We start from the raw sequence: 23,830 nt of genomic DNA, 5'->3' as shown, positions 1-23,830 counted from the left end.
AGAATTAATTATACATTATGCATCATTCATGTAAATTATGAACCTGTATATAGTAGTTCTTAGTAGTTCTCTGGGCAGTATGAAAAAACAGTAGTTACTGATTAGTTACTACCACATACCAGTGAACTACCACATTCAAATGAGCACTATTACTTACTAATTCATTAATCAGAGTTTCTTGTTAGTTAATAGTAGTTACTAGAGTGTTAATAATGCATTACTCATTTGTGTAGATATTCATTAAAGAAAGATCAGTATTGTGTTACCAAATAATGTTATGAATATTTTGAGCAGGCGGGCCGAATTTGGCGGGAAATGTCCGTAAACAGACAAAAGAATGTTTGGTAACTGGTGGTACACCTTGTAGGATTTTTCTTTTCTATTGTTCTTATTATCTGTGGGTCTTAAGATGCAGTCACATTTACCATTGTTCAGTAAATTTTCACAGGCAAAATCCAGTCATTTAATGGGAATCCATGCGATAGTGAATTTCGAGTGAGGGTGATTTTCCCACACGTTCCCAAAGTTCAAGTTTATTGAACTTTGAACATCTGAATTCACTGCACTGACCAATAAAGAAGAACAGATGTTAAAAATAACTCTAACATGCAATTCTATTATTAATCTATGGAAGCTTATTTCCGTCACTGAATAAAAAATAAAAATTCTGATTTTTTTCCTCGCAATTGCGAGTTTACATTTCGTAATTCAGACTTTTTTTCTCAGAATTGCATTATATAAACTCACAATTTTGAGAAATAGTCAGAATTCTGAGATAAAAACTCTTGAAATCTGAGGGAAAAAAATGTAATTCCCCCCCCCCCCCCTCAGAACTGGACTTTATAGCTCGCAATTGTGAGTTTATATCTAATATAAACAAAGTCAGAATTGTGAGAAAAAGTCTGAATTGTGAGATGTAAACTCACAATTGTGAGAAACAAGAATTGTGAGAAAAAAGTCTGAATTGCGAGATTTAAACTTGCAATTGTGAGGAAAAGGTCAGAATTGTGAGAAAAAAAAGTCAGAAAAGAAAATTCAGAAACTTGTAATGATCTTTTACATTTTTTTATTCTGTGGTGGAAACAAGCTTCCATATTAAAAATATGAAGTTGCAGGAATCAATATTTTCTTTTTGGAAAAAAAAAAAGAACATTTGCATGCATTTTGGTACATGACTTAATAAATGAAGTGATGGAAATATTATGTATGTTTGATGCAATGTTATGTATGAAGTAAAAAAACAAAACAAAAAAAACATACCAAAACAGTCTCTGAAATGCAGATTGTTCTTTAAATTTTAATTTTAAAACTTTGTCATTGTCCAACAGGGTTGAAAAAAAGGTCTGTCAAATCAAACTTTGCTACAATTCATTTTACCATTACATCGCAGTCTGAAGAAAGTATCTCCATAAAGGAGAGTTACTCACTTCTTTCCAACCACAATTTGCATGCCAATATAAACAAAAGAACTAAAACTCCTTTAATTATCCTGTAAGTTCTCTTCTAGTTTGTCTCAGTTGTAAAAATCCAAACAAACAAATCATATGAGAAACCTTCCAAAAGTCATGTTCACAAAGAAGATGGTGCAAAACAACAAACAGAAAAAGCCTGTGGCACAGAACACGCACATGAGGACAGGAAATGATAACAGGACATTGTATCAAACATGATGAGGCACAAAGTTCATAAGAGTTGAGTTCTCCGTTTTGGCAGCTGTGTTCCAGGATAAATAGTTCCTTGGATAGATAACGAAGACAAAGGAAACAGGTTCACACATCCAAAATACACTTAAAAAGAGACAAAAACCACAACTAGACTTGAGAATAATTTCACTTCAGGGTTGAAAACACAAATCTTTTTCCCAACGATGAGGACTGGGTTGTTCATGTCCAGGATAACACAGTCACCTGTGGCGCCGGAGTGTTAGTGTTCACTAAATGTGTCTGACTATGACTGTAAGTGTATGAGGTCAATAACTTCCATGAGAATTAAAATTCTTTCATTAAAATTATTCAACCTTATGTAAGTCCAAGAACAAAATGTAGATATTTTAACGAAATCCAAAATGCTCTCTTCCAGTTTATCTCCAATAACTTTCATTATACGGAAAAGAGCAACACAAAGTAAATAACAGAATGTTGTTTTTTTGGGGGGTGAACCATCACTATAATTGAAGAAAGGTTTCTCTTGCACTGTTGCCCTCAAGTTAACAGCATGGAAATGCTATAAATCAGTATGAGAGTGTGTATCAAAATTCTAGAAAGTTTGACACAGCCAAGACAGCATGGCAAAACATTAAGAGCCAGATTTATTAAACAGGGCTAATTAGTGTGAGAGCGCAATCCCATAAAAGTGCTGATGGGAGTGGAAAGTTCTGTGGGTGATTTACTGACAATGCGCACATTAAAGAACACAGACGCAGCCGAATCATTTCCATAATGACCAACGCAATCTACCAAGAGCAACGCAAATTAACGTCTGGTTTAAGCTTTTTTTTTTTTGGGGGGGCGGTAAATTAAAGCAATAAGCCCCAAGAATCTGTGGTTTACAGTGAATTTATAACAGCTAAGGGGTGTTAGGTACAACGCGGAGCGGAAACCACCTTAGCTGTTATAAATTCACTGTAAACCATGGCTTCACGGGGCTTATTGCTTTTATAAAATGGTTACCACACAATACAAATATTAAAGCCAAAAAATATGTATCAATGCAACTTTCATGAAGTAAATTCATTAAAAGGCTTCCTTCTGATGGAAAAAATAGTCCCTGACCGTGAACAGCAACAGAAGTTACATTTATTACGCCATTAGATGGCGGCATGGAGTCACTCAGTCGCAAAGACTTTTATATTGAAACTTGTTGTGAACACGGAACAAGACGCAAATGACAAATGCTTGGACTAGTGCTGTCAGTGTCAGCAGGGAACGGGGAAACCCATTATGTTAAAAGGACAAGGTCACAGCAAATTCAAATGGATCTTATTATGAACATAGGACTGACCTGAAGGAAAATGCTAAATTTGAATGCGGGTAATACTCTCGGTCACTCGATATCTCTCTCACAATACTCTTCTACATAATGCAGTAAGTTTCAATGAACAAAATCAATAAAGAACAAACATATGTTAATGTTGCTAAGACTGATGCAGCAACATACACACTCAGTGGTGCAGCAATACTTATGTAATGCGGTCAGCTGTATGTTTTCGGGAATTTTACAACGGCTTTGAACGCGGCTCAACCAATCAGAATCAAGGGCCAGAACTATCAGTTTTATAAAATGGCACAAATACCAGTAAATTGACTAGCATAAACTTTAGTAAATCACTTGCGTAATTAATTTAAATACTTTCCTCCCATAAATCTTGCGTCTGAAAGGGAAACTCCTACAAATGCATATGCAATAAGGTCAGCTGCAAAAATAATGCCTTTACAGCGTATTTTTTTTCACTGTGTGTCTTTAGTAAATCCTGACAGTACTATTTTAACGCCAAAAAAAAGGGTTTGCGCTGGTGCCAGCTGTTAGTAAATCTGGTCCTAGAGCTGTTGTCCTTTTGAATCCAATCCAGCTCAATGCTAATGGTGAATTGTGTGGTACTGCAAAATAGGCTGTGTTGTAGAAGCCTAGTTATGAATCACTAGGTCCTGATCCTGATATGTATGTGAAGGAAACTATAAGCAAACAAAATGACACAACAAACATAGAGAAACAAGGACAGATAAATAATAGCGTTTTTCTCCCATACAGGGATCCGTTAGCCCCGACCGGTGTTTACCTAAGTTTATGAGATGAAATATTAAAAAATATATGTATTAAACATTTCAATGTAACAGGTGCTGTCTCTGTCAGGGTTGTGTAAAAGATTATGCAAAACTTGGTATAAAATTGCATGCGATACAGTCAGAAACGTGTATTGTGTCTGAGCTATTCATTTTCTATCTTCACCAGATGAGTTTGGGGTTTACGGAGAGCCCTGTCCTTCCCAAAACACTTCCAAGTCCATCATCCTGGAATTCCGTCCATAAATTGAATAAAAAGAACTAAATGGATAGAATTTCTAGTACTAAATCAAATCTTAGCCATCACTCAGGCATGCTCATATGACTTCAAAAAGTCGCTATATTTTGGTTGATCCCATTTGAGGGTGAAAACTAAGGGCATCCTTTATGACTCGTGAGTGGCTCACTCTTGGGTCACGTGATCGGACCAGAAAGGGGTGCTAAACAGACACATTGCTGCCTCCTAGCCGAATCGAGCAGAGCTAGCGTGTGCACGTTTATGCTCAGCAATGCCCCAAATACTTTCAAAATGAACTTAAATGCTTCTACTAAGGGGGTGTAAGAACATTTACAACTGAAAAAGGGATACAGAAAATGATAAAACAGAAAGGACCTGAAATGAAGAGAAGTGTATCACTAATACTTCTCAAAATGGAAAGGATGATTAAAGGAAATACTGAAAAAGTAAAGAAAGTTGGCTGAGAAAAAGTAAAAGCAGAAGAAAGGGGCAGCCGGGGACTTCTTCGTACAAACTGCTACTTTCTCCCTAATCCACCTGGGTCATGCCTGAGGCACTTGATCAAATTTGTGTTCAAATGGAGCTTGCAGTGGGTGTTGTCAGTCTTTTCCCGATATAGACCCTGCATGAGAGATAGAGTTTGAGATACAAAATACACAAAAGAAAGAGAAATTTAATTAGTCAGACACTTTATACATGGAATATTGCATTGTTGTTAAGTCGTTTGTCATCAGGGGTGTGTGAATTGTCTTGTGTAATACGAACACTAGGTGCGGTCTCATTTGCAACGTTCTTTTGCGAAGTCGAAATTTACCAATTTCAATAGGAATCTGCGTGAACAGGCATTTAGTTTGAGGGCAAATGATTTCTCCATGCAGATTTCGCAACAGTAGCTGCTTGGTTTGAAAGTGAACTCTGTGTGAGCTGAGCTTCATACATCGTTATATTATTGACAATAGACAATGGAGCTTTTTTGGTCTGTGAAATTTCACAAAAATTTCTCAAATGTTCGCAACAGTTTTCAAAAAAGGTGGTTGCCAAACCGCTCAAGGACTGTTTGATGTTTATTGCAAACAAAAATGTGAAATCTTCCTAAAATCTGCAAGCTTCAGTCTGATAGGCTGGTTATGTGCAACTTCGAGAAGTCAGGGTGCTTAGGTTTATTATTGGCCCACTGGGAAACAGAGTTTTATTTTCAAGGTACTGGGCTATTTCAAGAAATCTAGCTGCGAGATTTGACAACATTTTCTGGTATAGTGCATTTCTGAGTTCCAAACACATAGATGATTGAGCAAAGTCTTATTTATGAGTGGGAAAGTTGGAATTCTAGGTGATAAATGAGTTTCCAATTTGTGCCATTGGAAGGGGTGTGTTGATCTGAAACATTGTGGAAAAACACTGGTCTTTAATATCATATATCTGTAATTTATATAATAGAGATCAGTAAGCGGTAAGCGAGTGATGAATTAGAATGAATGATTTTGCAAGTTATTTTAATTTTACATGCCATATTTCTATCATTTTAAAGATGTGATGTAGGAAACAGCTAAAAGTAAACAAGTGTGAAGTTAAAGGATTAGTTCACTTCAGAATTAAAATTTCCTGATAATTTACTCACCCCCATGTCATCCAAGATGTTTAAGTCTTTCTTCAGTCAAAAAGAAATTAAGGTTTTTGAGGAAAACATTCCAGGATTTTTCTCCATATAATGGACTTCAATGGCAAAGGGTTGAAGGTCCAAACTGAAGTTCAAATGCAACTTCACGCGTGACCTTTCCAACGTGATTACATAATGTATGGCGCATCGCAGAGCTAGTGCAAGATGAGCATTTGTGGTTAAAAAAGCATATAAGTTTTATTTTATTTTTTTAGAAAATGACCGATCGTTTCTCTAGATAAGACACTTATTCCTCGCTGGGATCGCATAGAACCCTTTGAAGCTGTATTAATCTGCAATTTGGACCTTTAACCCACTGGTAGGTGTTGAAGTCCACAATATGAAGGAAAATCCTGGAATGTTTACCTCAAAAACTTTAAATTTTTTTTCGACTGAAGAAAGAAAGACATAAACATCTTGGATGACATGAGGGTGAGTAAATTATGATAGAAGTGAACTAATCCTTTAATTACTTAACTTTCATGGTTTGCTTTATGTACCACAAACAGTTTTGATAAGACGCATAAATAATAGAAGTGAATAATTTATGTCATTTTGGTTTTCAGTGGCAAGATTAGGGTTTGTTGTTCATAATATAATATTTTGGAGGTTTTTTGTCTGCTTTTGTGTTGTGGTTCCGACTTGAATGTGTAACATGTCGCAATAACAAATGCCATACATGTTTCCTAGGTGTACTTGAAGGCAGCATATACTATGTGTGATGTGTGATTGTGTTTTAAGGTTTATCTACCCGAGACCCAGGACCAGAATATGGGACAGAAGCAGCGAGGGGATAAACACTTTGAGGAACTCAGCAGAGAAGATGCCTCCTTTTTTCATGGCTCCTGTCTTCCTCATGCTGAGAGTCACTGAACGTCGCGGGTGCCGGAAGTGAAACTCCCTGTCAGAAAGATAAATCCAACACATCATCATCAAAACAGCATCATACCATCTGGAGGAAAAACAAAACAAACAAACAAAAAAAAAACATTAAGTACTATCTAAGCACTATAGATGTGTCCAAATCATTGAAATAATCCTGGCATAAGTACTGTTTTAAGTTCCAAGAAGCCTTATTTTGGCCTAAATTTGGCAACATTGCAAAAGACAATCCCATAATGTGAGGGGGTGTGACGAGATCTCGTGTCACGAGTGTGACGAGATTTCTCATCGAGGCGAAAAGTAGTCTCGTGATGTTGCCATGACAGAGTGTTAGGATGATTAGGAAAGAATATGCCACCACTACGTTTACATTACGCCTCCACTGTCGTTTTGCTTTGTGTTTAAATAAACATTTAATTAAGTTGGATAACGGTCACCGCCGCTCCATATTTAAAGAGTTACGCGCGATCGCTGAAAGTGAAAGTAAACGCGAGCGCGCATTCAAACGCTATTTCAATACCCCGCATTTTGAAAGCGGCTCCCTGATGAAAGCAAATATCTCTCAATATGAAAGCTATTTTAGGCTGGGGAGTGTAGTTGTAACCATCTCTTAGCTCTGTATCAAAGAAACATTTGGTCTTATTTGCACTTTGAATATTGAGAGGGTGTGATTATGGTTTCAACTTGTAAAGTGTTACCATAAAAATGAATAACAGTTTTCTCTTAATTTTATTAAGCACAGACAGTAAGGTTTCATTTGTTAACATTAGTTAATGCACTGTGAACTATCATGAACTAACAATGAATGACTATTTTTATTAACTAACATAAACAAAGATTAATAAATACTGTAGCAAACATATTGATCATTGTTAGTTGATGTTGGTTAATATGTTAATGTTAATAAATGAGACCTTATTGTAAAGTGTTACCATTTTTATTTATACTGTTTTTATTTCTCTGATCAGTTTGTGGAAAGGAATTCAGTTTGGATGTCAAAAGTTGTAGAAGCTCATAAATCATGTACAGCAAGGTCTGAAGAGACTGAAATCATACAGAAGTCAGTCAGTTGATTTAGGGCAAAACCTTTTATAGTACTTGAGTATTGTTGTCTTTTACTGCAAATGATGATTCATACCAGAAAGTTGAACTGAAATGACATTCATCATAAGATGATTAGTTAAAACATTTCAAATACACCTGCAGAATATTTTTTCTAGTCATGTATTTCGCCATTGAGGATTTCTTAAAATAGCGTGTAAAAATCTTGTCTCGTCTCGTCTCGTCTCGTTAACTCAATCTCGAGTCTCGTCTCGTCTCGTGAGGTACCTGTCTCGTCACACCCCTAATAATGTGACATTCCATTGTGACAAGCTCAGACAAAAATTAACAATGACAAATAGAGCTTGGGGGAAAATTGTAAATGATATTTAACTAAAAGTCAGTAAAAATTTCAAAAAGGTATTATACACTGCATAATTTCACTCAGCATTTGTGCCTGCTAGTGTGTTTTGGTGCTGATTAGTGTTTTGAAGGGGTAGCCTAGCTACATGCTAATGTCCAATAGCGATTAACACTATTCACTTGCTGAACAGGACCCTTGAAAGAGTGCTTATTAGTGTTTTGAAGTGTTAGCTTAGCAACATGCTAATGTACAAAAAAATCGACTTTTAGTGATATTAAAGGTGCTCTAAGCGATCCTGGGCGGAGTAACTTTCTGTTGACGTTCGAAGTGTTGTCAAACAAAACAGAGGCTAGCTAGACCCTCCCTCCTCCTCCTCCTCCTACCCCTCCCCTACGTGCTTCCTGAAACAGTCATGAACGCGCATTTAAAATCATTCTTGTCGGTTATTGGCTGGAGCATGTTTCTTATGTTTTGTGGTCCAGGCTGCACCAGTTTGTTTTTATTGCTGTTTTCGGAGCTTGTGGCGACTACAGAGACTGCGTTTTTTTTACAGTGTGTTCAGGGGACAGGCAGCTAGCGGATAGTGAGGAGATGTTTGCTGTATGTGACAAAAAATTTTTTGGCCTAAAAACGTGTGACATCGCTTAGAGCACCTTTAAGCTTGCTGTGCAAGAGTGACAGCTGCAACCTAAGAAGAGCATATAAAATCACTTAAGATGTTTTTTTGGGTCAGGATGCTGTCTATTTGGGCATAAAGATTAAACTAGCCAGGGATACAAACAGGTAAGGGGGAAAAAGGTGAGAACATTGCGCGTGGCGGGGTCAAGTTTTTTTCTTTACATGCTCATTTGTAGTTACTTTAAGGGATTTGTTTTTAATTATTTTATTTTTTTTACCCTATACGTCCAAAAATTAACATATTGTTGCAACATTTTACCAAAATCAACATTTGATTCAAATCTCATGTTATTAAAGACGAAGTGCTATGCAGGATATTTAAGACAATATTGGCTGATTGGATGGCAATACTGTTTGCCTCATCTCAGACCTCAAATACATAAAATATTACCCATTATAGACATGGGTTTTAAAGTAAAGAGTAAAGGAAACACTGTACAGTACTTCTTTATTTACCATTGTAAGTTCACAAGAACCTTTGTAAGTGCAAATCCCATTGGTGACCTATTTTTATCTCAAAAAGGTGAGTTCTCACTGAAAGGTGAGGAGTTTGCATCTATGACTAGCTCACTAGGTTTTGACTGATGCTCGAAAAACATTTGATCATGGCTTGTGGAAATATCTGTATGCTAGCAGGGTTATAGTTAACAAAAACTAAAGCTAAAACCATTAAACTTAAAATTATTTTATCTCAGCAAGTTGCCAAGACAACATTTCTCATTTTAATTTAGTTTAATCTGCTGTACCATTATAACTTGATGTAAAACTAAAACTGAAATTAAAATGAATAAAACTATATTATTAAATATTATTAAAAACTATAACAGTATATCAATAATAATAATACATGTCTTACTTGGGTGGAATATTCTCTGGTCTACTTGACCAGTCTGCCACCCGGTCTGAATCCTTCATTAAGATGTCATCATCTCTGATCTTCTCCATGACTTCCTCCTGAGTGACACGGACACACACCCAAAAACAAACACAAACATGTAATGAAGATAAGCCAGAGTACGTTCCATAAATTAGATGATCCACAATGTTCTCAAGAGGAAGTACCTGACTGTCCCTCCTCATGTCCACGTCAAAAATGATCTGTCCTTCATCCTGAGGACTGTGGGGTCGAGGAGGGCTGTGGTAACGAGCAGTTATGTTAAGAAATGGCTTAAATTTCATTCTGTTCCCTACACAAAGCTTTTGTATAACTTCAGAAGACAACTTTAATGATAATTTGCAATTTTTTTTTGCAATTGCAAATGCAATTTTTGTCCTTTTATGGCAATATGAATCACCTGTAGCTTTCATTGTATGGAAAAGAGCAGCTTGGACATTTTGCTAAACATCTCCATTTTTTGTTTGTGTGTGTGCGAACTATTCCTGTAGTGTGTGAGAGGTATTTAGCCTGAGTACATATGATAAAGAAACACTGTATTCTTACAGTTAAAGGTGCCCTAGAATCAGAATTTGAATTTACCTCGGCATAGTTGAATAACAAGTGTTCAGTACATGGAAAAGACATACATTGAGTTTCAAACTCCATTGTTTCCTCCTAAATCTCATTTGTTTAAAAGACTTCCGGAAAACACTCGGATCTCAACATAACACAGACTGTTACGTAACAGTCGGGATCATTAATATGTACGCCCCCAATATTTGCATAATGCCAGCCCATTCGACGCATTAGACAAGGAAAGGCAGTATTAACGGCTGGATCTGTGCACAGACAAGGTAAGCAAGCAAGAACAACAGCGAAAAATGGCAGATGGAGCAATAATAACTGACATGATCCATGATATCATGATATTTTTAGTGATATTTGTAAATTGTCTTTCTAAATGTTTCATTAGCATGTTGCTAATATACTGTTAAATGTGGTTAAAGTTACCATCGTTTCTTACTGTATTCACGGAGACAAGAGCCGTTGCTATTTTCATTTTTAAACACTTGCAGTCTGAATAATGCATAAACACAACTTCATTCTTTATAAATCTCTCCAACAGTGTGTAATGTTAGCTTTAGCCACAGAGCATAGCCTCAAACTCACACAGAATCAAACGTAACCATCTAAATAAATACTTTACTCACATAATTCGAAGCATGCATACAGCATGCATGACGAACATCTTGTAAAGATCCATTTGAGGGTTATATTAGCTGTGTGAACTTTGTAAATGCACTGTATTATAGTCGAGAGCTCGTGGGGCAGAGGGAGCGCATCTCTTAAAGGGGCTGTGCTGAAAAAATCAGTGCATAGTTAATGATGCCCCAAAATAGGCAGTTAAAAAAAATAATTTAAAAAAATCTATGGGGTATTTTGAGCTGAAACTTCACAGACACATTCAGGGGACACCTAGGACTTATATTACATCTTGTAAAAAAACAATCTAGGGCACCTTTAACATCATGAATCATATGATTCACTGAGTTTGAGTGAGATAAGGGCTATTATGATCGTATCCTATCAGTATGAGGTCAGTGTGATCAAGTGTAATTTCATATGGATGTTTATAGCACTACTCTCTATCTATGAGGTCATTAAACTCAAGCTGTGAATACAGGTGACATTTGCAGATGATACATATGCATGTGGACTATGTAAACAACATCTTAAAAGGATAGCTCACTCACAAATGAAAATTCTGTCATCATTTACTCAGTTTCATGTCATTCCACGCTGTACACCTTCATGATTTCACTCAATTCTCAATCATGCTTGCTAATACTCAAACTTGTGTAAGGTGCAATTGATAGGGTGAGTAAATAATGACAGAGTTTTAATTTTTGCTACAAATATAGCATAATGTGACCTAAATATGTTGCCTACCTGTCACATGAGGAGTTACTACGGCTGGATTCGTGCTGGGCATCTAGCAGGATTTTTTCCATGTCTCCATTGTGGATGGAAGACGATGAGGGAACATGTTCCAGCCCCCCAACCATCCCATCATCCTCCTCTACTACCTGGTCTAGAGGAGGCGGCACTAAGGTGCTGGAGGAAGCGAGAGATGCAGCATTTCTGTTCATCTCCAGCTCTACCCATGACCCTAAAAAAAAGAAATCACAAAACTATCACAACAATAACAAAACTTTTTTAATAATTTTTTTTTTTTTAGCTATTTTAATAAATATGTACAGACAAAATCTAACAAAACTCATTTTGGTTCATAATTCATCCCCCCAAATCATTCTTTGCTTAAAGCTGCAGTCCATAACTTTTTATGGTTTAAAATGATCCAAAATCATTTTTTGAGCAAGTACATAACCAGCCAGTGTTCAAAACTATCTCATTACCTTAGCACGAATCACAATGGTAAGCTTGTAATAATGTTTTCTAATTCGGGTGGCACTGGTAGATTTCTGCGGGAAATTCAAGCATGCAGCCGTTCGTCTTTAAGTCATTACGTCACATCTGTTTACATAAAGAAGGAGTCCCAGCTAGTAGGCTATATCACATGTGAGGATGCTGCAGGTGGCAGATCATTTATAGCCTTTTCTCACAGCAGCTGGAATAATTAAACTTATTATTTTGATGGCAGATTGTATGGTATGGCATGTTGTTAACATGAACCATTTTAGAGCAAAGTATAACAATAATAATAATTTGCATGGCTTGATGTGATATAAGCTAAGCAATCATTAGATTTAATCAGCATATTTACTGTAATGTTCTTTTTTTCTTCTCTCAGTTGGTCAGAAGAAAGAATTGTTATTTGTTTAGATTTTCTAGTGAAAATTCTTATTTTAGTTATACTTCCAAGACTACAATCTGTCTTTCCAAAGTAGCGTATCCACTGGTGCGGTGACTGACAGCCACACATTCTCCTCAAAGCATTAGATTCATCCACACTGAGCTGTGCCAATGCGCAACCCATGTAAAGATGATAATTCCTCAAATAACTGCAATTGCAGGTTTCGAACAGAGATGGCGACAAAGAGGCAAAACGTACGGACTGCAGCTTTAAAGAAAATAATCCTGTTTTTTGTAATGTTATGGAAACATTTTCATTAATACCATGTATAGTAATCAAGCATTAGTACTGTAAGTGAAACAAGTTTTTGAAAGGTGAAATCTTAAAAATGTGGTGCTCATTGCAAAAGACACTGAATTAATAGAAAGTCATTATGTAATGTCCAATTAATGAAATGTGTACAACAACAAAAAATTATAAAAAAAAAAATAGTGCAGTTATATACATATCCTGAGGAATCGGACTATAATTTTTAAATGAATGAAAGTTATTTTTTCTCCGCTAGTGAATGAGTGTGGAATCATGGGAGTTGTCGTCTTCAACTCCACAGCAGATGAAAAGCAATCAGATGGGGCTCAGGCAGAAATTATGGTGAGCTAATGCATTAAAGTTTTATTAACGTTACTGTGGTATGAAGAAGGGAGCCGGCCGAAAGCCTGGGATATTTTACGTTGCTGTTTTTATTATGCTTATATGCTGCAGTCGGTTTTGTTGTTTATGCATATTTTATGATTAAAGTTGCGATTAAAGTTATGATTAACATTCACCTCCTTCTTCCCTGAACTTGAACTATATTAGACTTGAGTTTGTTCACTTAAAATCACATAATTTTATTTCATTCTAATGAAACAGCTGCAAGTGCTGAATTACTACCCATACAGGTCACTTTATTTGATGAATTAAAATTGTGGGGTAATGCACAACGTTTTACTTGGTCAAAACAATCATATTAAAAATACATTTGAGTGTGTTGAAAGTTATGTTAACATTACTCTGTGCATTCACTCGGTGGCTGGTATGAGACACTTGTTACACATTGCAGCAATCTAGATCAATATTAGAATATCACATTAATAAAAGCTGGATGACTTGTGTTATTAAATGGCATGCAATTTATTTTAAAACACTGTATGGACAAATAAAGCTCTTTCTGATTATGCTATGTTAGCCACTTGACAAAATAGTGTTGTCTGATTTAGCTTTTGGATACAAACATGTTACTCGTGGTAAATAAAAAAACAAAAAAAAACAAAAAACAAAAAAAACCAAGAGATACAAACAAAAAGACTAACCGTGTTGAGCTATATAACAGTGGTTACTTTTTTTCTTGATAAAGGTATCTAAGCAGTTGCTCACCTGTCTAATAAAACACATAATATATTAAGGTGTGTTTGGTGTTGTTATGGTTTCTACATAAGTAAAAAAAAAAATAAAAAAAAATAAAAAAAAAATCGAGGGTAATGCAGATATGACATCATGACAGGCAATGCAAAGACATGGTCTGGATTTACACATTGCTGGAAACATCTGGAATAATGTAGGTACACAAGTCAACAAAATTTATAACAGTGTTCTAGTGTTTTTTTGGATATTTTAATTGTGCCTTTAAAGTTAATTTTGTTAATATGTAAATGACCTCAAAGCTTGGACTAGATAAAAACTCAAAATTATTGACATACATTAATATATAATGAGAATCAACACTGACATTAACTACAAAAGCAAAATGTCAGGTTGATTGTATCCAAATGTACTTATAGCATAAGATTAAATGTTAAAATAACATTGCAATGCAAAAAAAAAAAAAAAAAAAAGTAGATAATCTAAAAAAAATATATATATATATTTTTACTTCCTGATTTTGGGGTGAAATGTGAAATGTGACCAGGAAATGACACTGCATCCACCATTCAATGAGGCACTGAGACAGTGAGATCTCCCTGTAAGTCGATGGTGGTCAGGCTTAACTTCTATTTACTATGTGGTGAAAGGGCAGTAAATGCCTCCCTCTCTGGCTCACTGATACATAACTCACAGCTGACCTCACCACCGCATGCTCTACGTGAGTCTGAGCAGGAACACACTCCCCAGAGGATGGCCTGATAAATACAAACACAAACACACAGACTCCTTTCATCCATGAAACAGGGATGAGCATGGGAAGCTTTCTGTGTTCCCCTTTCACCCACATCTGCTGTGCTGTCTCATCAGAAACCTCTGTGTTATCACACAGAGAATCCTCTATTTACCACTGGCTTAACACGCCGCTCCGGTTCACCAGCTACATGCTGCTGACCAACCAGGATGAGCTAAGTATAAACCGAATGCCTAGCAAGCCAAAGCCCCACTTCCAGGAAAATAAAAAGAGGAAGACAAAGAAGGTCCACATGACTTCTCTGGGTTGAGCAAACATGGATCATGTGACATGGGTCCTGCATTGACTTTACTCAACTGCGTCTTCCCATCGGTAGGGACATGCAGGCTTGTTGAACTCGGCCGCGCTAGAGTCTACTGACCTTTGTTTCAATCCACTGACACAAACAGTGTTGCTATGGCTGCAGGCAAGCTGAACATTCTGGCCAACGTTGGAACATGCTGCTTTGGCTGTCATCAGGAAACAGGCATAGATCAAAAGATCAGATGTATGATAGTATTACAGAGGCTTATGCTCGCTCATTTATTTAACCCTAAAGCATCAGGGCTGCAAAGTGATAGATGTGTGGCCATGTAACACAAACTTCTGTGGTAAGATAAGTGTATCTTACAAAAACAAAAAATAAGAAATTATATTTAGCAAAAAGAAAAGAAAGACGTTTTAGGACTATTTATTTATTTATTTATTTTGCATTATGTGATTACAATTACAATTAAATTAACATATTTAATTACTGCAAGTTTGTTTTTTTAAATTTGAATAAAATGAAAACTAAAAGACTTTCAAATCACAAGAGCCAATATTTTATTCACAATAGAACATAGATAACATAACAAATGTTTAAATGGAGAAATGTTACAATTTTATCCACTAAATGAGCTCATTTCAAATTTCATGTCTGCTACAGGTCTCAGAAAAGTTGGCACGGGGGCAACAAATGGCTGAAATAGCAAGAAATTTTGAAAAGATTCAATTAATTAAGTTAATTGATATCAGGTCTGTAACATGATTAGCTATAAAAGGGATGTCTTAGAGAGGTGTGTACCCGGGAGTACCCCCCCGCAGGCCGGGGGGTACTCCCGAGACTGCGCTCTACTCCCCCCCGGGGCCTGTCTCGGCGGCCGCAGCACCTGGGGGTAAGGACAGACGAGACGAGAGAAAGGAGACGGAAGCAAGGGGAGCGACAGGACGAGAGAGGGGAGAGAGGAAAAAGAAAAAGGAAAAAAAAAAAAAAAAAAATGCTGGGTCCGGTTCCCAGACACACTGCCGCTCGGTCCTCAGCCTGCCGAGAGGCTTTTCCTTGCGGTGCCACATGCGATGGCACTGGACGCTTGGTGGACGGCCCGATCCTCGACTGCCTCCTGGCGGCCGGCGATGGCTCCTCCGGCTGAGGGCAGCCGGCAGCGAGTCCCCCGTCCCATGCTCCTCCCCTTAATGGCGGACGGCAGCAGGCTCCGGCCCACGGCGAACGGCGGCGACTCCTCCGCTCCCTCCAGGACGGCAGCCACCCCACCTCGTCCCAGGAGCACGACATCCGGGTCTCCGTCCCACCTTTCATAGGCTCCAGCACCACCGCCTCAGGCAGCCTCTCGCGGTCTTCACACTCCCGCGCTGCCCGAACTCCGCAGCACCGCGATCCCCCTCAGCAGCGAGGGCTCTCCGACAGCATGTCCCTCCTTCCTCCCGGGTTTCGGCACCAATGTAACGTAGTTCGTAAATGTGGGAAGAAGGAGGCGGGAACCGGCGAACATTCAACAAAAGTTTAATTCAAAATAAACAAAGAACCTCGCGGACGTCTGCCGGCCACACAAACATAATAAAACATAAAATAAAGTCCAGGCCTGGTCCTCTCTCGTCCTTCACTGTAGTCGCTCCTCCTTTTATGCTCCCGGAGCTCCTCCGTGAGGGACTCAAGGCCGGTGCGCCTCCCAGGTGAAGCTCATTAACACTCGCGCCACCGGCCTCGCGCCGTTCCCTCACGGCTCTCGCCCGCCCTGGTCGCCACAAACATCATCAAAAGATTCAGAGAAACTGGAGAAATCTCTGTGCGTAAGGGACAAGGCCGAAGACCTTTATTGGATGCCCGTGGTCTTCAGGCCCTCAGACGACACTGCATCACTCATCGGCATGATTGTGTGTAATGACATTACTAAATGGGCCCAGGAATACTTCCAGAAACCACTGTCGGTAAACACAATCTGCCGTGCCATCTGCAGATGCCAACTAAATCTCTATCATGCAAAATGGAAGCCAAATGTGAACATGGTCCAGAAGCGCCGTTGTGTCCTGTGAGCCAAAGCTCATTTAAAATGTACTGTTTCAAAGTGAAGAAAAAAGTTCTATGGTCCAAATTTGACATTCTTGTTGGAAATCACGGACGCCGTGTGCTCCGGGCTAAAGAGGAGGGAGACCTTCCAGTGTGTTATCAGCGTTCAGTTCAAAAGCCAGCATCTGTGATGGTATGGTGGTGCATAAGTACATACAGTATGGGCAGCTTGCATGTTTTGAATGCTGAAAGGTATATAAAGGTTTTAGAGCAACATATGCTCCCCTCCAGACGACTTCTATTTCAGGGAATGCCTTGTGTATTTCAGAAGGACAATGCAAAACCACATACTGCAGCTATTATAGAAGCACGGCTTTGTCGTAGAAGAGTGCGGGTGGTAAATTGGCCTACCTGCAGTCCAGATCTTTCACCTATAGGGAAAAAATACGTCGAAGATGACCACAAACTCTTCAGCAGCTGGAAAACTATATCAGGCAAGAATGGGGCCAAATTTCAACACCGAAACTCATAACCTCGATGCCCAGATGTCTTCACACTTTTTTGAAAAGAAGAGATGCTACACCATGGCAAACATGCCTCCGTCCCAACTATTTTGAGAACTGCAGCAGGCATCAAATTTGAAATGAGAATTTGTGCATAAAATTGTAAAATTTCTTAGTTTAAACATTCGTTGTTATCTATGTTCCATTGGCTCATGTGATTTGAAAGTCTTTTAGTTTTCAGTTTATTCAAATTTTAAAAAATGTCCCAAACATTTCTGGAATTCAGGTTGTATTTAAAGGCCATAATTTATGCATAAAGTGAAAATTACAAGATTATGTATGTTTATTTTTGTTTATTCAGAACAAACACAGAATATTATCAACAACTTTTAAAAAAGGTTAAAACACAACTGTCACATAAAATGAGTGTGTAATATTATTATATAGTCTCCATTCTTTTGACTTCATGGAAGAAAAGATATATGACCCGTACATGTTTTTGACAGGTTTTGTGAGATTCATCTATTGGTCTCAACAAGTCTCTTCACACATTCTCCTAGTAGTCCTCATGTCTAGTACACAGCCAGACTGATCCAAATGGTCAAACAAACAATGAGCAAAACACTGAGCCATCTGTTACACCAAAAGAACCTGGCCAACACTAAGATGTCATTTCACTTTTCCTGAAGAATCTCCCAGATTCACTAGTGTTCAACACAAGTGCATTTGAAAGCTGCGGTCATCACATTGAGATCTGGCCAAGTAAATCTGCCTCATTTGTGGGAAACCGAGCACTTTATGAGATAATGGGACTGTGGTGCTGTCTGATGATAGTTGGTTCTTAAAATGTAGTGAATGCAAAACTCAAAGGCCACAAAATTCATTGAGAAAAATGACCGTAACGCAGGATTTGAAAAGAAAGTGTGAAAAGCCACTGTTTGTATCAAAATTGCAAAATTGTTAAATGCATTCAGCAAAATTAATATGAATACAGGGTTCATATATTTTTAAGATTCATTTTATGATGTTAGTGAACTTTTTTTTTTTTTTTGAGGCCAAAACAGCCAAAATGTAATTTTCATTGCTATTTTCCACATTCTCTTTACATTAAGAAATAATAAAAGGTTAAATGATGATTATTTGCAGCCTATTATTTAATGAAACAGATGAACTTAGCATAACATTTCTTTTTCATATATGAAATGATAATTAAACTTATCATTTCATATAAATGCATGAAATGATGCAAACCCAGCCTACTTTACATGATGCAAAGATCGTGATACTTCATGATCTCAAAATGTCATGACTCATTCACCTAACACTCCCAATTCTATTTCTTGACTTTCTTTCTGACACTTTCCACACATAGACACAGTCTGGACCACATTCGCTTCTGCTAGAAATAGAATTACGAATCCTACTATGCTGAAAGCTTTAGCTTCTGAATATCAACTAAGTTCTGCTCACACTGCTACACCGTTCGGTCACGTAGCTTAATTAATATTCATTAAGCAAGCCTTTGCCATTCGTTTATTGGCCAGTTGACTAACGCTCACCTTCTAACGTCTGCCTTTCAGCCAATCAGTAAGGCGTACTGGATCGGTAGGTGATTGATATTCATGACCCGAGCCTTCACCATAGTAGAATTTATTAACGGGTGTCCTGAGCTAGGGTCACTCACAGCTGTGAGGAGTATGGCGGCATTTTAATGCCATTAATGATCGAGCGCACAACTGATGCTTGCGCGCGCAGTAAATCACTTCCGCGAGAGGATAACAGATCTGCACGCGAGGAAACGGGAGCCCGCGAGCTCATTTTAAACCCGCGCGCGCGCATGACATCTCTTCTGCGCGCAGATGAAGCCCTCGCGTGCTCGGACAAGACTCGCAGCACGCGCGTCATCATTCCCTACACTCGCGCTCAATCTTCTATTTTGCTCGCGCGAACACTTTTGATTTTTGTCAGTCGTGGGGCGGGACTTTACTTATTTCAGTGTAACCTCAAATGTCATTGGTCAATTCAGTTTTTCGGAAGTCTGTTGTGATTGGACGCCTGTTGTAAAACGATTAGACATGGCTTGGACCAGATGAAAAAATACTATAGTAATTTATAGTAAATACTATAGTGTTTTTGAACCATACTAAAGTAAAGTACTTTAATTTGCTGTGGTAATTCTGTAGTTGTTGAGGGTAATATAAACAAATTTAATTTACCCAAATACTGTAGTTTTCTACAACTATAGGGTATATTACCACAATATACACTAGGGTTTACTGTAGTAAAAACTAAAGTAGGATACAGTATTTATTACAGTTTATCAGTTCATCATAGTTAATACACTGTATACTGAAGCATTCATTAACAAAGTGTTGTAAATTATATAATGTATACAGTATACTACACTTTACTATAGTATGGTCCAAAACACTATAGTATTTACTATTATTATGCAAGTGAGTTAAACTTTATTTATTGACTGATTGATTGCGTTATTATTATATGTCCTTATTAGATACTATATTAACTTGATTTATTATTTTTATGGAGCTGTAGCTGCTGGGGTAAAATGAGAACACATAGTAGTTCACCGCTACATTATCATTATACTTCCACTAAACAGTATCTGTTTACCCATAATAGTATAAAAAAACAACAACAAAAAAACTAAATATGTCTTAGATATAAAGATTTCTAAATTGGGTTTCGGGGGTATGATCATTCATACTGTGTACTGTATCTTAACTTTAGCTGCAACCTTTCAACAGAGTGAAATGCTGAAACCATTTTATACTGTATTTAATGGAAAATATATTAACCTGATAATATATTAAACTGACAAAGAATGATAACAAAAAGCTTACACAACAACTCTTGCTGATATGAACAAGTGATTTCTCTTTCATCCAAAGCCACATGAAGCAATTCTGGATTTAGAATCATAGTTACAACTATTTAATGGACACTTTTGACATTTCTGTAGTTCTCAGAACTGATATAATTTTGGCTGGGTAAACAGATACTGTTTAGTGGAAGTATAGTGGTAATGTAGCAGTGAACTACAGCAAATATAATGTGTTCTCTTATTTCCCCAGCAGCTACACCTCCATAAAAATAATAATAAATCAAGTTAATGTATCTAGTAAGGCCATATTATAATAACAATGCAATCAATCAGTTATTAAATAAAGTTTAACTCACTTGCATCTGGTCCATTGATGAAGCCATGAATCGTTTTACAACAGGCGTCCAATCAAAACAGACTTCTGGAAAAACTGAATTGACCAATGACATTTGAGGTTACACTGAAATAAGTAAAGTCCCGCCCCACGACTGACAAAAATCAAAAGTGTTCGCGCGAGCAAAATAGAAGATTGAGCGCGAGTGTGGGGAATGATGACGCGCGTGCTGCGAGTCTTGTCCGAGCACGCGAGGGCTTGATCTGCGCGCAGAAGAGATGTCATGCGCGCGCGCGGGTTTAAAATGAGCTCGCGGGCTCCCGTTTCCTCGCGTGCAGATCTGTTATCCTCTCGCGGAAGTGATTTACTGCGCGCGCAAGCATCAATTGTGCGCTCGGTCATTAATGGCATTAAAATGCCGCCATAGAGGAGTACTAGTGCGTTAGTCACGTAGCTCTCTCACTCAGCATTACATTACAGTATCAGTTGTTTACATTGTATGGCAGTTGAAGTATACTTCCTTATATCCGTGGTCTGAATGTTTAGACAGCGAGATTTAGCAGTCCGCTCTTTGCATTTCAGAAAGCATACCAAGAATTTCAAGAAGATTTATAAGTCTCCTATAACGTTAACGCATCTTCTAATGTTGCAACCAAAAATTGTATGTACAATGCCTCCCCAGACAAATATGGACTTTAAATAGTAGCATGACAAAGACTTTTTGGGCAAATCCACACGCGTACACACACACACAGACACACTGTATGATAATGACCTATTTGTTTATGCTCTGGAAGTAGATGTTAATGGGTACTTTTTCGGCTTCAAGTTATTTTTTAACTACATTTCATATGTTTTTTTCGTCTACTAAGTTAATTAAATACAAGTTAAGTCAAAGTGGTCAGAGACTAATTACTAGACCAGTTTGTTTGCAACCTCACACATTTCAAACAAAGACCCTATTCGCTGCCACATGTCATGCGTTACAAGTCAACACATATGAATAAAATATTGTTTCTTAGACCTCTATCTCTTAATCACGCCAGAGGAACACGTGAATATTTTACATATTTATGAAAGGAATAAAATAAGGTTTCAAGCATCCACAATCTCCATTTTCGAGTCGATATAGTTCTCGCCTTGTTGACATCGGCTTTGACCAGCCTCTTGAAAACGTATAGTCAAACTACTGGTTTAGACTAATGTCCATCACTTTTTAAGACCCGCCTCAACACACATCCTCAACGGCCATTGGACAGAACGCTTGTCAACAAACATGACGCACATGTTTAACAGCAAACCCCGCCCTCCCCCTCTCAATAATGGCACAAAAATGTTGACTGGAACTAAAAAAAGCAGGTTTTACATTAAGCAAAGAATTAAAAGTATCAAAAAACAACAATACAGACAAGTCAAAATCTTCTTTAACAGAGTTTATAGATGTCAGAACAACACAGCGAGGTGCTCCGGCTGTACATACCGTTTAATCCAGGCTCCCCGTTGTTGTCTGCTGGAGCAGCAGCGTCAGACATCGTGGCTCTGTGTAGGGCGGCTTGCATAAGACTGTCAGCACTGCACGAACACACTCTGCGCGCACATTCACACTTGCGCGCTCACTCGTCTGACAGCGGATCGGAACGGAATGTGGAGCGGACCCTTTTAGATTCGTTAACTGCTTTCTATGGCTGACCTCAGAACAGTTGTGGGAACGCAGATTTCATGCAGCGCAAAAGTGACGCAAACGGGTGCATATCTAAAAACAAAGACACTAACATTGCGTAATGGAGTCAGAGGACTGCTTATTTATAAAACGCACGTGAATTATGGACACAGCTTGTCAATAAATTGAAATGCCATATGGCAAGCCCATTTAACATTTTTTTTTTAAAACTATCTCCCCCTTCCCCCCATACTGGTAACAATTGGCAACTTTTAACCACTGAAATTTGCTATCTGTGTATCAGATATCAACTGTCCACTTTAAACTAGTATGTATTCCAATTGTTGCTAATAACTATTTACTAATTGCCAATATTTATCCTTTAGATTCAACTACCATCTATTCCAGATTTCCTAGTACCCATTTAGTGGGCACTGGTGTATATTTCAAGTCAAGTCAAGTCACCTTTATTTATATAACGCTTTTTACAATGTAGATTGTGTCAAAGCAGCTTTACATTGATAACTGGTACATTATTTTGGCTGCACAACAGCTCTTAAAGAATAGTGTCAATGCAGGCAGATCAAAGCACTGTTGAATATCAAATGTCAAATCAAATGTCAAATGTCCCCAACTAAGCAAGCCAAAGGCGACAGCGGCAAGGAACCCAAACTCCAACAGGTGACATCAGGTGGCAAACAAGTGTTAAAATGGAGAAAAAAACCTTGGGAGAAACCAGGCTTAGTCGGGGGGCCAGTTCTCCTCTGGCGAACAGTGCTTTGTTACACTCAGGTTGCTATCATGTCTGATAGGATCGCAACATTCAAAGTATTTATTTCAGTTCCATCCAGTTGAGGATCGTATTCATCACGCCGGTATGGACGGTTGTTGAGGAGCTGCGCCACTGGCTGTCGTGTTGATGAGGCCTTCACAGTGGATGATCTAGTTGAATCAATCTCTGCTGATACTTCAGGGCTGCGTTGTGGTCGTGTCAAGGTGCAGGTCCTTGGTCTCACCTGGATACGGCCTGGATCCGGTTGACTACGGTAAACCTTGGGATAAACAGAAAGACTAATATTAACGTAGATGCCATTCTTCTTCCGATGTAACGAGTTCATCTGGTGTTATAGGAAGTGTTCCCGGTTCTGGCAGACCTAATTTATACAGCCTAATAATCCTTTAACGGATTTTGAAAATATAAATTGATAATGTGTTATGTGTATGCCAGGTTAAAGAGATGCTTTTTTGGTCTAGATTTAAACTGACAGAGTGTGTCTGCCTCCCGAACAATGCTAGGAAGATTATTCCAGAGTTTAGGTGCCAAACAGGAGAAGGATCTGCCGCCTGCGGTTGATTTTGATATTCTAGGTATCATCAGCTGGCCTGAATTCTGAGATCGCAATAGACGTGAAGGACTATAATGCATTAAGAGCTTGCTCAGGTAATGGGGAGCTAAACCATTTAGTGCTTTGTAAGTAATTAGCAAGATTTTAAAATCTATACGATGTTTAACAGGAAGCCAGTGATGACAGAACTGGGCTAATATGGTCATACTTCCTAGTTCTAGTAAGAACTCTAGCTTCTGAATATTGTACAAGTTGTAGTTTATTTAACAGGCGAGCAGAACAACCACCCAGTAAAGCGTTACAGTAATCTAGCCTTGAGGTCATGAACGC

The 23,830-nt window shown here is 38.0% G+C and overlaps 1 protein-coding gene across 1 annotated transcript; it reads right to left on the bottom strand.

Annotated features, from left to right (window-relative positions):
- Positions 1-1,277: 1,277 nt before the first annotated feature.
- bnip3lb (BCL2 interacting protein 3 like b) lies at positions 1,278-22,222 on the bottom strand. The gene is made up of 6 exons (XM_048173469.1): positions 21,975-22,222; positions 11,467-11,686; positions 9,702-9,774; positions 9,496-9,593; positions 6,426-6,575; positions 1,278-4,639 (listed from the first exon to the last, which is right to left on the bottom strand). The coding sequence occupies exons 1-6, from the start codon at positions 22,051-22,053 to the stop codon at positions 4,591-4,593; spliced, it is 669 nt and encodes a 222-aa protein (XP_048029426.1). The 5' UTR covers positions 22,054-22,222; the 3' UTR covers positions 1,278-4,590.
- Between the last annotated feature and the right edge of the window lie 1,608 nt (positions 22,223-23,830).

Source organism: Megalobrama amblycephala, linkage group LG2 (genome assembly GCF_018812025.1).
Source record: "Megalobrama amblycephala isolate DHTTF-2021 linkage group LG2, ASM1881202v1, whole genome shotgun sequence".
In the NCBI taxonomy this organism is placed as follows: Eukaryota; Metazoa; Chordata; class Actinopteri; order Cypriniformes; family Xenocyprididae; genus Megalobrama; species Megalobrama amblycephala.
Note: the sequence above shows the minus strand (reverse complement) of the source record. Positions and strands in the feature narration are given on the sequence as shown.

Coding starts and splice junctions, on each gene's coding strand:
- bnip3lb (XM_048173469.1), bottom strand. CDS start 22,053: ATGCAAGCCGCCCTACACAGAGCCACGATGTCTGACGCTGCTGCTCCA. Junction 11,687..21,974: donor CGGGGAGCCTGGATTAAACG/GTATGTACAGCC, acceptor TCTTTTTTTTAG/GGTCATGGGTAGAGCTGGAG. Junction 9,775..11,466: donor AGTAACTCCTCATGTGACAG/GTAGGCAACATA, acceptor TCGTTACCACAG/CCCTCCTCGACCCCACAGTC.